Genomic DNA, 16170 nt, shown 5'->3' on the forward strand with positions numbered 1-16170 from the left:
GTCTTGAGTCTGTCTCATCCAAAAACAGAACATATACAGTATATTGACCTATTAAGAGTTTGAGACCAAACAAACTCTTAATAGATCTTTTCTTTTAAGATCTAGTAATTATTACATTGAACTAATTAGATATTTTACTTATTTCTTTGCACACAAAAAACACTAGAGAGTCCATCCATAACGTTAATTAATTATACATCATGATTCTTGCTTCTGCTTCAAAGATTTACTCCATATGCAAGATAGAAGTAGCTGATAAATAAAAGGGGATGCTGTGCCTGGTTTGTTTTTACACAGAAATAGTTATAAATACAATGGGAATCCTTAGTTCCTTAATCACAATGTTTTGTGCTACAATCTTGAATGAACACTGATTCAATTGGGATTCTCACATGAAATATAGTGGGGAGAACAAGTATTTGATACACTGCCGATTTTGCAGGTTTTCCCACTTACAAAGCATGTAGAAGTCTGTCATTTTTATCATAGGTACTCTTCAACTGTGAGTGACGGAATCTAAAACAAAAATCCAGAAAATCCCTTTGTATGATTTTTAAGTAATTCATTTGCATTTTATTGCATGAAATAAATATTTGATACATCAGAACAGCAGAACTTAATATACGGTACAGAAACCTTTGTTTGCAATTACAGAGATCATACGTTTCCTGTAGTTCTTGCCCAGGTTTGCACACACTGCAGCAGGGATTTTTGCCCAGGTTTCAGGGCTGTCGCTGGGCAATACGGACTTTCAGCTCCCTCCAAAGATTTTCTATTGGGTCCAGGTCTGGAGACTGGCTAAGCCACTCCAGGACCTCTAGATGCTTCTTATGGAGCCACTCCTTAGTTGCCCTGGCTGTGTGTTTCGGGTTGTTGTCATGCTGGAAGACCCAGCCACAACCAATCTTCAATGCTCTTACTGAGGGAAGGAGATTGTTGGCCAAGATCTCGCGATATAATGCCCCATCCATCCTCCCCTCAATACGGTGCAGTCGTCCTGTCCCTTTTGCAGAAAAGCATCCCCAAAGAATGATGTTTCCACCTCCATGTTTCACGGTTGGGATGATGTTCTTGGAGTTGTACTCATCCTTCTTCTTCCTCCAAACACAGCGACAGGAGTTTAGACCAAAAAGCTCTATTTGTGTCTCATCGGACCACATGACCTTCTCCCATTCCTCCTCTGGATCATCCAGAGGGTCATTGGCAAACTTCAGACGGGCCTGGACATGCGCTGGCTTGAACAGGGGGACCTTGCGTGCGCTGCAGGATTGTAATCCATGGCGGCGTAATGTGTTACTAATGGTTTTCTTTGAGACTGTGGTCCCAGCTCTCTTCAGGTCATTGACCAGGTCCTGCCATGTAGTTCTGGGCTGATCCCTCACCTTCCTCATGATCATTGATGCCCCACGAGGTGAGATCTTGCATGGACCCCCAGACCGAGGGAGATTGACCGTCATCTTGAACTTCTTCCATTTTCTAATAATTTCACCAACAGTTGTTGCCTTCTCACCAAGTTGCTTGCCTATTGTCCTGTAGCCCATCCCAGCCTTGTGCAGGTCTACAATTTTATCCCTGATGTCCTTACACAGCTCTCTGGTCTTGGCCATTGTGGAGAGGTTGGAGTCTGTTTAATGGAGTGTGTGGACAGGTGTCTTTTTTACAGGTAACGAGTACAAACAGGTGCAGTTAATACAGGTAATGAGTGGAGAACAGGAGGGCTTCTTAAACAAAAACTAAAAGGTCTGTGAGAGCTGGAATTTTTACTGGTTGGTAGGTGATCAAATACTTATGTCATGCAATAAAATGCAAATTAATTATTTAAAAATCGTACAATGTGATTTTCTGGATTTTTATTTTAGATTCCGTTTCTCACAGTTGAAGTGTACCTATAATAAATATTACAGACCTCTACATGCTTTTCAAGTAGGAAAACCTGCAAAATCAGCAGTGTATCAAATACTTGTTCTCCCCACTGTACTTGGTAGAAACACCATTGGTTTCAATAACAGCTGCAAGTCGTTTTGGGTGAGCCTTTATCCCTGCCTCATATAAACTGATGCAGGTTTTCCTTTAGGTTTTTCCTGTTTTTGGCTCAATCTATTTTCTTTCTCAATCCTAGCTAGTTTTCCAGTCCCTGCATAAGAAAAGCATTCCTATAATGCTGCTATGCCCAGGCTTTACTCATGGAGATTAGCAATATTTGTTCTGCATCACACACCGCATTTCACATGTAGATCAAGAAGTTCAGTTTGGTCTCATCCGACCAAATGTTTGCCATCTCTGCGGCGTATTCCACTAGCCTTTTGGCTAAAAACGAATAGGATTTGAAGTGCCATATCTTCAGCAATTCATTTCTCCATACCACTCTTCCACATAACCTTGCCTTAGAACTCTATAGCTCCTTCAGAGTTACCACTGGTCTCTTGGAGGCTTCTCTGACCATCAACCTCTTTGCCTGGTTGTTAGATTTTGGTGGACGGCCTGCTCTTAGCAGAGTCGTGGTTGTGATATACAGTACCATACTTTTAGTTTTTTATATATAATGAATTTAACTGTGCTGAGTGGGAGGTTTAACGTTTGGAATACTAGCCAAACCTTGACTGGTGCTTTTCCAGACCCTTTCCCTGGTTCTCTGTGGTTTCTTATGCTGTGGTTATTTGCATCTGCTATCTACCATGTTCTGGGACTTTCAAAGAGACAGGTGCATTTAATCTGGGATCATGTGACACTTTCATTCCACACAGCAGGACTCAATTCAATTAATTATTGTTGGGTTTTACACAACCATAGTTTTATTTAAAGGGATGAGACTTGATCCCAGATTTGCGTCTAAGATTTGTATTTTATTTCATTAAAATAGTTCAAACAGAGGAACATTTTTACGGATGCAGGTTTCTTTTTTTGTCCAATTCTCCCCTTGGCTACTGAGGTCTAAAGACAATAACTCGCTTGATGTGTATTGGGGTGGAATGAGCTGTGACGCAGGAAGTGGTTGGGAAGCAACTAAAAACATCACCAGCAACAGCACGTGTTTGACGGGGAGCGCCATGTAAGTTACCAGGTAAACACCAGTGCCAGTGAGTTTATGCATCTTCCGGGTCAGTGATCTGGGCAAAGTGTTGCGCATGCATGTGTTTCACCTGGCAGCGCAGCGAGTTGCTATTCACATTTATATGAATGTTGTTTAAATGAAATTGTGTTGACTATTGATGTAATCTAAGTAGGCTCTGTGTGACTGCAAGGCAACTGGCTGCACCACTGCTGACCATGTCTCATAGCAAAGGGGGAAAATACATATGCAATCAAGACTTTGTATTTGAAGTTAATAAAATATAATACACTTTAAATACAGGCCTACGTTTTTACAAGCATCAACATGATGCCAAACTTTGTGTAGATCAATGACAGAAAATCCCAATTACATTTTTGTTCCGGATTGTGAACAATATAAAACGTGAAAAGGTATCTGGCAGGTGATAGTGTTTGCAATCCACCATTTAGTTTACATACAATATTTCAATACATTTTTCATGTTTTTCTATTGGGTCTTCCCCCTACAGCAGTGGGCTGCCATAACGAAAGCGCCTGTGTTACATCAGAAGTGTGACACTAAAGACCTGTGGCATGCAGAATCAAAGGCCACTACATCATTCAAGACTGTTGTTATGTGAGAAGGTGTTAAAGTTCACAGTCAGCTGTGAATGCCATCTCAAAAGTACCAATGGCCTCAACTTGGCCCCAATATAGCTCAGGTCCACTGGACCCATGGCCTAAAATGGTTCTGATTTGGTTTGAGGATGAACTAAACTGATCCTAGATTGGTGGCTATGGAGAGATCACTATAACTAACCCGAGGCGCCGATGCACAGAGTCACCAGAGGGGGCAGCACCTCCCCACCACAATAACATGAATGACGCTCATCCCTCCATCTCCCACTATCAGTTCCTGGAAAACACTGACTCACAGAAAACGATGACTATAGTCCAGCACTCCCTCTCTCAATTACTCACAGCCAACTGCCCTGGTTTAAAAAAAATAAAAAATGTAAATGGAGTTATGTTATTGTTATTGTATGGCAGGCAGGCAGGCAGAATAAAATGGAAAAGCAATTATAGGGCGGGTTCAGGGTTGTGTTGTGAGTTTGAGGATACATGCCACTGGCTCCTGCCTCATTCCTGTGTCATTTTCCTGCCCAGTCCTTCACATATTTTCACTATTAGAGATTGTGGTTCCAGCCCGTTTTCATAGCATCAGAAACATCTCACCAAGACAATGACATCAGAGTAAAATGTTGTATTTCTTATATTTTTATTAGATTCAATCTACTCGTACGTATGGGCAATCTTACTAGTTAAAATAACCACAGAAATAACTTGTAATATCTCGGTTCTGATAACCAGCAGTTATTTTTCAGCAACTCGCTTGTGCACATGACAATAAATATGCTAATTAGAATATTAAACATTTACAATGTTTGATTTAAAGGGTTTCATGAATAAAGGCAACAGGAATTTACACAGGCAGGTCAATGAAGACAAATCCAGCAGGTTTTCTGTACAAAAAAAAGATTTTATTGAAATGTTTGTATAAAAAAATAGCATCTCCAGATCTGTATCATTGTTCACATGTCATACAGCTAATGTGAAAGAGAACATCTAACACCAGGCTAGCCACATAAATAGATAGCCCTATCCCATCAAATAGCTATACACTTCCACAGAGTTAAATGCATGGAGACAGCACACATGTAATGCAGGCCGAAAACACAGATGTAATTTCAGATTCAGGTATGGCCAGTCTATCCAAAAATCACCATAGACACCACCATAAAGGAGTTAAATAACATTCATAGCTCTTCCAAATTTAAGTAAACCTTGTTTTATTCCTCTTTACATAGACAACAGCTTCAGTGCATCCATCCACCATCTCAAAAGAATTGTTGAAGTGAAAAAAATGAAAAATAATTACAGGAATGCAAAACAAAAGGCCATTTAAAGATATGCAAATTCTGGGATTTCTCACTTTCTCTCTTAAGCATAGATAATAAATAAATAAATAGCCACAAGAATGTGGAATGTCTAAACATTACAAATAAATTAAATGTGAGGGGGAGGAGGGTGTGTACAACAAAATGTAAAAAGAAAAGAAACACTGTACAATATTTGTATTCAAAAATACATAACTGAGTCCATGAATATTGCATTGATTGTGCATTTCACACTTAGGCCCTGCATTTCACACCAGACCAGGGCAGGAGCAATGTAGTGTCAGCAGTGAGATTTTAAGGGGGGGGTGTATTTTTTATACACATTCAAAAAAATAAAAAATCTGATTTTGAGAAATCCCAACATCTCTTTTGAGGGTGTAATAGGAGTGAGCAGCGTAGTTAGGGGACGCATTGTGAGTGAGTTGCGTTTCAAGTATTCCATGGTTAACTGTTAACAACCCCCCCCCTCCCCATTGTCCCCAATCGTATGATCCCCAAGCATTCTGGGTGGTGTAGTTTGCCACACTGAAACAAAGACAAATCTTCATGACAGGGTGGGAAACTTACAATCCGACCCAAAAGTGTTACAACTCAAAAGTTATGACGAAAGCCCCAAAAAGCAGCTTTCAAAAAGGCACTCCAAATCAAAATTAAAACATTTAAATAAAAGGTATTATCCAAGCTCTATGAGAGCAGACTTGTCTGTCTGAATAGGGGGGGTTTAAACCAGCCTCAATGTAACAAATTTGAAAACAAAGTATAAAATAAATAGTCACTGGTAAAGACCGCCCAAACAGCAAATGTTCCACATTTGGAAACAACGACTTATAAAAAAATAAAAGATAAAAAGGAAGAACAAACTGTAATAAATAATTCCCTAAAAAAGGAAAAGAAAAAATTATAATTCTGCCAGCCTAAGCCATGGTGGGGCATCAGGACCAGAGCCCTTTGAGTCCAGTTATCCACCCCCCCACCCCCTTGTCTTTCATAGGCTCTCCTTGCTGGAGCTTGTGCTGGAGGATGTGTCTGTTTCAATCGTGCTCAGCCGGATGTCCCCATCCTCTGGCTTGGAGGACGGCGACACCTCCCCAGCCAAGCACATCCACGGGTGGTCCAGGATCTGTTCCAAGGTAGGCCTGTCTGAGGGCCGTAACGACAGGCACCACTTGATCAGCTGCTGGCACTCTGGAAGGAGGATGGGGAAAAAAAGTGACAACACAGATTAGTATTTTGTTTTGTGGCCGAAACTCAAAAAAGACAGAGGAATAGAAATGTGCAGTGAGAAATAAATGTGTTTGGAAATGTTCTTTGATTAAAAACAGGCGTTTCTGATTGTAGGGAGGTAGTACACACCAGCAGACACTCTCCTCCTGAAGTACAGCTTCCCTCTAAGGATTTCTTCATCCTGCTCAAAGGGGATGTCTCCACAGACCATGTCGTATAGCAGCACCCCTAGTGACCACACCGTTGCTGAGCGCCCGTGGTATCTATGGAAGCGAATCCACTCTGGCGGGCTATATACTCTTGTACCTGGAAGAGAAGTGGGGAGGGGCTAATTAGTCATGTTTTACTTTTGTAATAAACTTTAGGGAGCATTTCATCAAACATAAAAGGAAATATTAACTTTAAAAAAGAAATAACAGCTAATTATAAAAGATCTTACAAGCATTTGTAATACTGGCGTTATAAAGCCTTTTTTCCACAACAAAGCATTTGAAACTGGGTGACCTGCCTCTCCCCCCTCCCTCCAGGCAGGAGTAACTTGGATACCAAACAAAAACTCGAGTGTGCAACGTGAGTCATCACGTGAACCACCCCAGGCTCAGGTTTCACAACAAACAGATGTTACGTGGCAGCTGACCCCAATAATAGAGAAAAACTTAAGGCTTTGAAGTTAGCTCTTTGTAAAATAACATAATTAACGACCACGTTCTATGATCGATACATTAATTATTCACGTATACGCCAAATACTACTTTCATAAATAACGATTACATAGCAGACAGAATAAGGAAACAGTCTATTCAGAAACAATGTGTGCGCCTAAGCATAGCTGACGCACGACGGAAAACCCTTAATGAGGTACCAAAAACAAACCACTGCGTCACAGCATGGAAGCCCCCGCAAATCAGGGGGAAGGGAAATTACCAGCTTACCATCGAATAAGGCTAATAGTTATCTAAATCAAATACAACATTACCCAGCATATAATAATACTAAACCATTAGTAAATCAAACAAAATGAACGGTTGTATAAATCGATCTGTAATCGAAATCAAAACATTTTGGAATCAAGTTGCGGACTAGTGCAGACAATCACGCCTTGAAAATACACCAAACACAGAAAAAACAATTCAGTCAATGGTACTTACCGTCAAAGTCAGTGTAGACAGTGTCCCTGAGAATCGCCCCTGAACCGAAGTCAATGAGCGTGAGGTCCCCAGTGCGTAGATCTACAAGAAGATTTTCATCTTTGATATCTCTGTGAACTACCCCGCAGCTGTAGCAGTGACGGACAGCCTCCAAAACCTGGCGGAAAAATCCTCTCGCAGTTTCTTCTCCCAAAGCACCCTTCTCCGTTATGAAATCGAAAAGATCCTTGACCAGCTCCGGTCGTTCCATAACAATCAACCAGCCGTCGGGTCGCTCATACCAATCCAGCAGTTTTATAACCCCTCGAAACGATGAACTGACTTTCTTCAAAAGCAGAATCTCCAAAGGCACCATTGCACCATTCTAAACGAAAAAAGAACCACAAATTAGAACCCATTACTAAACATAGCAAGCATGGCTGACAACCAAAACAAAAACAAACCGGAGTGAAGATACTTACAATAGTGCCCCATTCCGTAACTCTCTCCTTCGCCACATGTTTCACTGCGACCTAATTAAGGCAGAGAAAAACCGATAAGATACAGTAGGGAAAACATCGTGTTAATGCCTAAGGCATGTAACGAATCGAAATCAAAACATTGCCGAATCCCATCCTTACCGGTGTGTCATCCGAGAGCCGACTACCGGCGTAGACTGTGCCAAATCCACCACTGCCCAGCACAGATCCCACTTGGTAAACCTTTTCGAACGGCTCCTTGTCCGGTTTTACTGTGGAAAAATCAAATTCAAAACATAAGTACTTTGTAATATACAGTGGCCCACCATTGCATCAGAGTAGTATATTTTCCAGCCAGCATAGTTAACTAGCTACAGTACTGACTAGCTAGCTTTAGCCATTGCAATGTTTTAATCCACAGCACGAAGCAATGTCATTGCAGTTCCAGGTTTAAGATTTAAAACGACTAGCCAAACACCAATATTTAAGGTTATTATTAATGAGAAAAAATGCATGAATGCAGTATAAAATATTGTATTTTTAATCAAGGCACATTTTCTAGCAATGCGAAGTGTACGGTACTTAACGAACGAGAATGAAGGAGACAGCGGTTTATACCTGACTGGAGTTGTATTTTCACCGGTAAATGATCCATGCTCGACGGGTTGCAAATGTGTGAGAATGAGCCAAACTTTGACAGCAACATACTCGAACGTAAGACTAAAGAAATCCTTGTTTATCTGGAAAGGTAGATTCAGACCAGTCCAATGTAGCTAAATATGATTGCAAAGGTTAGCGATGGTATCCGCTAGCTATCCAGTGTGCCAACTCCACCGCACCGTGTCAAATAAATGCCGCGTCGTCCTTATCCAAATTCGGAAACGCCGTATACAACGAAAATCCTCTTATCCTGATTGCTGCAGCTGAAAGAATAGCGGCTTCTCAAGATACCAAAGAAACGACACTCACAGATCGTATAAATATTAGCTTTATACAAGAAGGTGACAAGAGATCCTAAGACCTGTGTTAATATTCCGAAGTATATTCGCACTCTGATCTTTGGCGCGGTCTCCCAACTACTTCTACACGCCAATATTTTGACTTGTCGGAGATGTTATATCCCTCCGCCACGGACACGCCACTCGTTATTTTCCTGTAATTCGTTGTTATATCCGGAAATACGTTATACAAATGTAAACATTGTAGAAATAATATAATGAATGCTATGGTAAAACATTTTTTAAAAAAAATATATATTATTGTGTTTTCCGAGAAATAGGTCTATGTATACACGCACTACTTTTTTATAGTACTAGACGCCGAAGGATATATTGTCTGTAGGCTTTGCGCTGTGTTCACTGCCGACCAAGAGCAAACAACCAATGAGAGGTGGCTTATATAAATACCTTGTTTTCGATTTGAACCAATCGAGAAACGCCCATACTGATAAAGGGGGTGATTTGAGCACACGTGGCGGGAATTCCGAGACGCGTCTTTCCCCTTCTCTTACCACTGTAGCGCTATGCGGTCACTTTCGGGAAGGGGTACTACGGTTGAGAGACGATGCCATTAAATATTATGATTTCCTTTTCCATCGAACAACGTGTAGCCTTGACATGTGACTGTGTGAACAAATACAACTTATGTTCTCCGTGTTGCCGATTTATTTTTCTATTTGCCAATGACTTAGGGGAAAAAATCGTTTGTTACAAAAACAGATTTCTTCTGACGATTGTCGAGCATACGGTTGATAGTTAATTAAATAAAGATAAAGTAACATGTTACATTAAAAAAAATGCCGTAAAAAATATGCATCAATATAAAATACCAGAGAATGTAGCAAAGTATAGCATTTAATTAAGGTACAGGTGTTTGTAAATGTAAATACATGTACAAAGACCCACTTGATTACTCCCAGATTTTTTGAAATTGTGATCATTGGATTCTTCATTGTCACTGTGGGTGGGAGCAATATTGGGAGCAATATTGACGTGCGTCCTCTAGTAACATTTTCAACTAGTGGTATTTTCAACCGTTTATGTATGTTTTATATATAATTTACCTGATCTGTATAGGTCAACAACCATCAGCTGAGAGCTCTTTGGTTTTACTCATGGTGATGACTAAGGGATTTTACCAGTGATGTGTTGTTTGCGAAAGATCCATTCATTATGTACGATTCTTTACTGACTCGATTGTAAGTGACTCGTTCAACTGTATGGTTCATTCGAACGGTTGGCAACGGATTTCTTCAACACGGTCGCTGGGTTCATACGCCGTCTTCCAGCTCAGCTATTCGACCAACGGCTATTTCCGTTCACAGAGAAAAATATATCAAGCTGCAGCAACACTAAACACATTCATTTTTTATAACTGATCATTTGAGGCAAGGTAAGATAATGAATGTTGTTCCACATCAGATTGTTTTATGTGCATAGAAATAGATCAAACAGGCAGGATTATAAACACGTTTACAGTTGATAAATGGATGCATGTTACAATAATGAACCCAATTAATTGATTAATGATTCTGACATTATGCACATAGTAGGTCTCTGTTACACATAGGAGGGTCATGGTAAATGTTTCCTGGGACTTCCAGTATTTTCCAGGAGTCAAATTGACTTGTCTGTAATATTGGATGGTCATGACTCCCGTCCCCCTACATTTATGCCTCTGCATAGGCCTATTTATACGGAAACACAGAGTGTTTGTTGAAAAGACTTGTGAAAGATTGAGTGATTTGTTTAATTTCATCATTAACTAGAACGATCAGTGCTATGCAACATCACAGGATTGATACGCCATCCTCGAGCTCAGCTCAGCGTATTGACCAACGACCATTTTGTCTTACTGTGTGGAAAAAAATACTCCAATCCTTACAGAGCATTCAAGAAGAAAATTACACAATTAGGACTGATAATTGGATGCACAAAGCTGTAATTAATCCCATGTTGTGATTATTGAACAATATCATATGATGGACATAACAATACAGAAACTATAACCTAGCCTATGCTTACGTTAAAAAAAAACTTGTGAATGACTAAGTTCAACATAAAAATACACACACACACACACACACATATATATATATTCATATATATATATAATTTGTCAAATAAGTTGAGTGAGTAAGTAAGCCAGTGGTGTACAGTTGTCTTGTATTTAGAAGCAACCGTATCATTTTCTTTTCATTTAGGTCATATAGTAAGGATGCAGTGACAGAAGATGCAGGGGAGGAAGTGGAGAATGAAGGAAGATATGCAGGAAAGGACAGGAGAAGAGGAGAAGACGGCAGGTGAGTGGACAAGAAAGATGGACAGGAAAGGACAGGAGAAGAGGAGAGGACGGCAGGTGAGTGGACAAGAAAGTTGGACAGGAGAAGAGGAGAGGACGGCAGGTGAGTGGACAAGAAAGATGGACAGGAAAGGACAGGAGAAGAAGAGTGGACGGCAGGTGAGTGGACAAGAAAGATGGACAGGAAAGGACAGGAGAAGAGGAGAGGACGGCAGGTGAGTGGACAAGAAAGCTGGACAGGAAAGGATGGGAGAAAAGCAGAGGAAGGAGTAGAAGTAGACAAGGAAGAAGATAGGACAGAAGAGAGGAAGGTGACAATGAAGATTGGCAGGAAAGGACAGAACAATAGGAAGTGTAAGTGGACAGGGAAGATAAGCAGAAAAGTACAGGAGAAAAAAGGAGACAAGGAGTACAATCAGAAGAGGAACACAACAGAGAGAAACTATGAGTCCAAGAGGGAGACAGAACAGAGAAAGACAGGAAAGAGTGAAAACAAGGAGGACAGAGGACATACTTTTATGTACTTTCTATTTCCATGGAGAGAAGACTATGCATCATTCTGAATGACAATAAATGCAGTTTCAGTCTATTAGCCCAGCTGAACATTTCATTTGTTGAGTGTAAAAACTTAGTATTGCTATACATGTCTACATGTCAATGTTCAGTCAATCAGTTTTTTACCAGGTTCAGTCTTATTAAGCATATATGATTATATGATTAATTCTTTGTTAATATGAGTAATTACAAAAGTTATATGAATAAAATGTCACAGAAATAATAATATCAAATTTCACAATGGTGCCACCACCAAACATGCCCCTATTTTTCATTTCAGAATTCTTGTCACCTTACCTTACCCTGCTATGGTCTCTATTTTAATGCTAATAACAAGCAATAATTCAATGTTGTGATAATCAACTTGCGTTGTCTAGCAGTCAACAACTTTAAAGTAACGTACCATAGAGCCAGTTGCAAATTCAATTTTCATCTGTATCAAAGCTATTAAGAAATGACCAAGTCATGACTCATAACAATGTATATAACATATATACCATTGATATGATATGTATTCCTTATTAGAGAACAGCGTGACTTGAGCTTTACAGTTTGACTTGTTATAAAACATTTGAAAAATGTAGATTACCATTTTCTAATTTCTTTCGGGCCTCCCTTGAAGCTCTCTGGCACCCCCTAAGGAGGCTTGTTTCATACTTTGTAGCTGAAACATGGTGAAACGAGAAACACTGCAGTTCAATATATGCAGGTAAGTCATAACTCATCAAAATATGCTACAAGGTACAGTATATTGCTCAGAATGATCAACTGAGTTTGATATTGCCTTTAAGTGGTCTTCCATGGATCGTAGTGTCTAAATTCCATGTTAAAAATCCCAAAACAGCCCTGGTTCTCCAACTCTTTGTTTTCTTGTCCCATAACTACCAGCTTGAAAGTTTATATTGATAATTCATTTGTCTCAGAAATTGTATATCCTTCCATCCAATTTTTATCTTGAAGTGTGCAGCTATACAGCCATGCTTCCATGAGCATATTGCTTTCTTCTGTCCTCTGTCTTTTGCTTGTTTGTTGCAGATGTACTGTTTATCTTGTACAATCTGCCGTTTTCTAGTCCTGTGGTATTGTCATGATGACTATGACTGAGTGACTATATTTCTTGCTCTTTAGCGCCATCTAAGATAGACCCGATATAGAGAGCTACCTTAAAGAAAACAGTGATTCATTTCAACTCCCCAAAGTTGTTTATTAACACTGTGCTCCAAAAGTCATGTAATGAGATCCCTAGTATGTGATTGGAGCAGCCCTAATCCATAGGCAAGCAATTAATATGCTATCCCGTTGCTGGCCGTTCTGCTAAATGCCCAGAGCTTGTGTGAGACAGAGTAGTAGGTAACTGAAAAGCTTAACAATTTTTTTAAACAGTTAAGTAGAATTTATGACAAAACTCATAATATACAAAAAATATCAAAATATTTTCTGTTGACCAATACGTCTTGAAAGGATGATCCTTTTATTGACCTAAAATAATTTACAACAAAAAGATTATACATGATAACCCTTTAACCAGGGACCCCTGTCATTTCTCAGTCAAAACCAAACCAATGGGCTATCTGTGTAATAGGGTTCCTCCTCTTTCATAGAAATATACAGTATTAAAGTCCCTTTGACTCAACATCCCGATCCACCGTAGCAACCCATGATGAATATGTTTTATATTTTTCCATAAAGGAAACCGGGATCTATGATAGACAAGGCCCATTACAAAGAGTGGATGTTTTATTAATGGATCTTGGGGGAGGTATTAGGCTGTGGTGGAGGTCAAAAGGCAGTGTTAAGTAATGAATAGTGATTAGTCTCTCTTTGAATAAGGATGGAGCCATTCGTTTTCTTGTTATATATCCATTACACCCAAAAATGGAATCGCAAGAAAGCTTTGGTGTGTTGTAATACAGAATTAATCTTTATCTTTGTGTTTCAGTATCAATGAGCATTTAAAGATGATTGATAATAAAATAATTGGCCTAATAACTTTGTGAAGGGATATTTAAACATCTTTGCTCAATAATAACACAAGACATGGTGAATGGGTGTTCGAGAGGTGAAAGCTGTTCACTTTCTCCATCATATCCACCCAAGTCTGAGTCGACCTTGGAAAAGTTGCCTCGTGTTTGTAATGTGTGCTTCCCACCTCCTTTTTATCTCCTCTGCTCTGGCGATAACCTGTGTGCACTCTGAAGAGCAAAGAGAACGTGTATAACATCAGAGACTTCTCTGGAAGCTTATCTTTCTTTACAGCTCCAGAATTATGTAAATGTATGAGGTTTATCTGAAATGGCTGTGACATGGGACCTATGGCCCTGTCTTATGAGCCCTATAGGCCCAGGACTAAAGTAATGCATTGTATACTCAATCGGGTGCCATTTCAGGCGCAGCCTAGGGCAGTTATTTTAAAGGTCCACTCTGGTCACATGATGATTTTCAAGTCATCCTGTTCTTTCATCTGAAAAGGCACACATTGTAACCAAATTTAGGTTTAGAAATGAAAATAAGATGGCTCATTTCCCCCCCATACTGCTCTTTCAACGAGTAGGATGGGTCATGTGTTTGAGAACATGCTTACTCACCTCAATGCCCTCTTTAGCTTTGCATGAGACCAACGCTGCCGGGGGCAGAAGCTAAAGCATGATTAAACCAGGAAAACGTATTTGGCTCCCAGCTTCCCCTGGTAATGCTGGCCCAATTGCATCAACCATGGGGCTTCATAGGCCCTTGTCGAGGGGGTGCCAAGTCTGGGGTTTTCTTATACACCACTGTGCCACCTTGGAGGTGCCAACAAAACATTCTGGATAAAAGTAGAAGCACCTTAGTTGACGAGGTGCTGGCTAAAGGGTATGGAATGGAAACAAAATGAATGAAAAAGCCTCACACTCTAAACTCAAATGCATATGGTTTTTTAATAAGACCAACGTTTCGACAGACACGCTGTCTTCATCAGGGTACAAAACCAAACAAAACATTCTGGGACATACTGAAGTTATGTCTGGTGGGTGTGGTACACTGTGATTGAAGTAATTGAGCAAGGCATTTGGTTTTAATCTGATAAAACATGGCAAACAGCAAATTCAAAGCAATGCAATACATGAAGGCCTTACATAGGGGAGTCAGATGGGGGAGAAAAATTATAAAATTCTACCACCAACACACAGGGAGCTATTGATAGCAGAATGTGATGACAACATATCAATTTGCCAGAGACAGTTGACTTTATATTTTGACATATTCTTTTGTGACAACTATATTACATACAAGACTAATTATGACTGGAACATGCCGCAGAGAAGAAACTGAACTAGAAATCCGTAACCTATGCCTTCTTCTGGTACATTTTAGTTTTGTCAATTTCTGTAATCTATGCAATGGAAATATTTTTCTGATCATTTAGCCAAAAGGAACAATAGCTAACCCAAGGGAACCCAGCAGGGATGGGGATTTGGGGGGTTTGGGGGGGGTCTGGGCATACTCCCCAAAACACATTTTCGTCATGTATTCTTAGAGTAATGGGTGTAAAATCTATCAAAATAAGGTTATTTTTGGTAAAGGTTGGCTGAAAGTAAGTTTGTGTTAGACACTGATCTAATATGACTTAAATACTATCTAAATAAAGAAATTCATGTCCACTCTGGCTTCTTCCATCCAACACCAACAAAAGTCGGCTGTACTATGTAGCCAACATACATTTGTCAATTATAGATTATAGTAAATGAACATCTACATACAGTACATTCTGTTTCTAAGCAAAATTTCTCTGAATCATTCTGAATCATTTCAAAAACAGATTTAGTCATTAGCCCATTCATCACAGAATAAAGTCATAAAAAATTTATCATAATTAAAAACGGAAACATTTAACAACTGCATCTCCCTTCCTCTGAACAGAATACGTCGCAATACGTTAACCTCAAACCTAAACAAACATGAATCTGTGAAATGCGCACAGTTTTGCACTTGTCTAAACAATTTCCATACATTACATTTTTACAATCTTATCCTCCATACATTTCAATAAAAAAAATGGTGGTGGGCTAGCTGAAATATTATATTAATTAGCAAAACATACCGTTGCTTTCCAGTGCTATTGCATTATGAACTTGAGAGGATTAACCTCTCCGACCACTAGAAACGTTAGCTACAGAAGACAGCTGGCTTCAGATGAGCGTTACATTCAAGTTACGTTCAAAGCACCAAAGTCAACCAAACATGCAGCCAAATGAATACGATTCTATACAATTTCTATACATTGTATAGAAATTATACAATATATAGGCTTAAGGCTCCCTAAAATAGGCCTAGTGACATCCCTGGAACTCAGTATGCATGCTTTCATCTGATCTCAGGAGTGTAACAAAGAGGTTTTATTCTCTCAAAATGACACGTGCAGTAATGCATGCATGTCACCTAGTGGAAAGAATGAAACAAGATTGTTCTGTAACATTTGCATGTAAGTAATTTAGCTGATGCTCTTATTCAGAAAAATGT

General features: G+C 39.6%; 1 protein-coding gene across 1 annotated transcript; it reads right to left on the reverse strand.

Annotated features, from left to right (window-relative positions):
* Positions 1-4549: 4549 nt before the first annotated feature.
* LOC105020254 (serine/threonine-protein kinase pim-3) lies at positions 4550-9052 on the reverse strand. Its single transcript, XM_010887119.4, has 6 exons — positions 8437-9052; positions 7981-8090; positions 7822-7872; positions 7361-7724; positions 6342-6518; positions 4550-6173 (listed from the first exon to the last, which is right to left on the reverse strand). The coding sequence occupies exons 1-6, from the start codon at positions 8522-8524 to the stop codon at positions 5974-5976; spliced, it is 990 nt and encodes a 329-aa protein (XP_010885421.1). The 5' UTR covers positions 8525-9052; the 3' UTR covers positions 4550-5973.
* Positions 9053-16170: the final 7118 nt, after the last annotated feature.

Source organism: Esox lucius, chromosome 23 (assembly GCF_011004845.1).
Source record: "Esox lucius isolate fEsoLuc1 chromosome 23, fEsoLuc1.pri, whole genome shotgun sequence".
NCBI lineage: Eukaryota > Metazoa > Chordata > Actinopteri > Esociformes > Esocidae > Esox > Esox lucius.

Coding starts and splice junctions, on each gene's coding strand:
- LOC105020254 (XM_010887119.4), bottom strand. CDS start 8,524: ATGTTGCTGTCAAAGTTTGGCTCATTCTCACACATTTGCAACCCGTCG. Junction 6,519..7,360: donor TGTCTACACTGACTTTGACG/GTAAGTACCATT, acceptor CTTCTCTTCCAG/GTACAAGAGTATATAGCCCG. Junction 6,174..6,341: donor CAGGAGGAGAGTGTCTGCTG/GTGTGTACTACC, acceptor TCCTCCTTCCAG/AGTGCCAGCAGCTGATCAAG.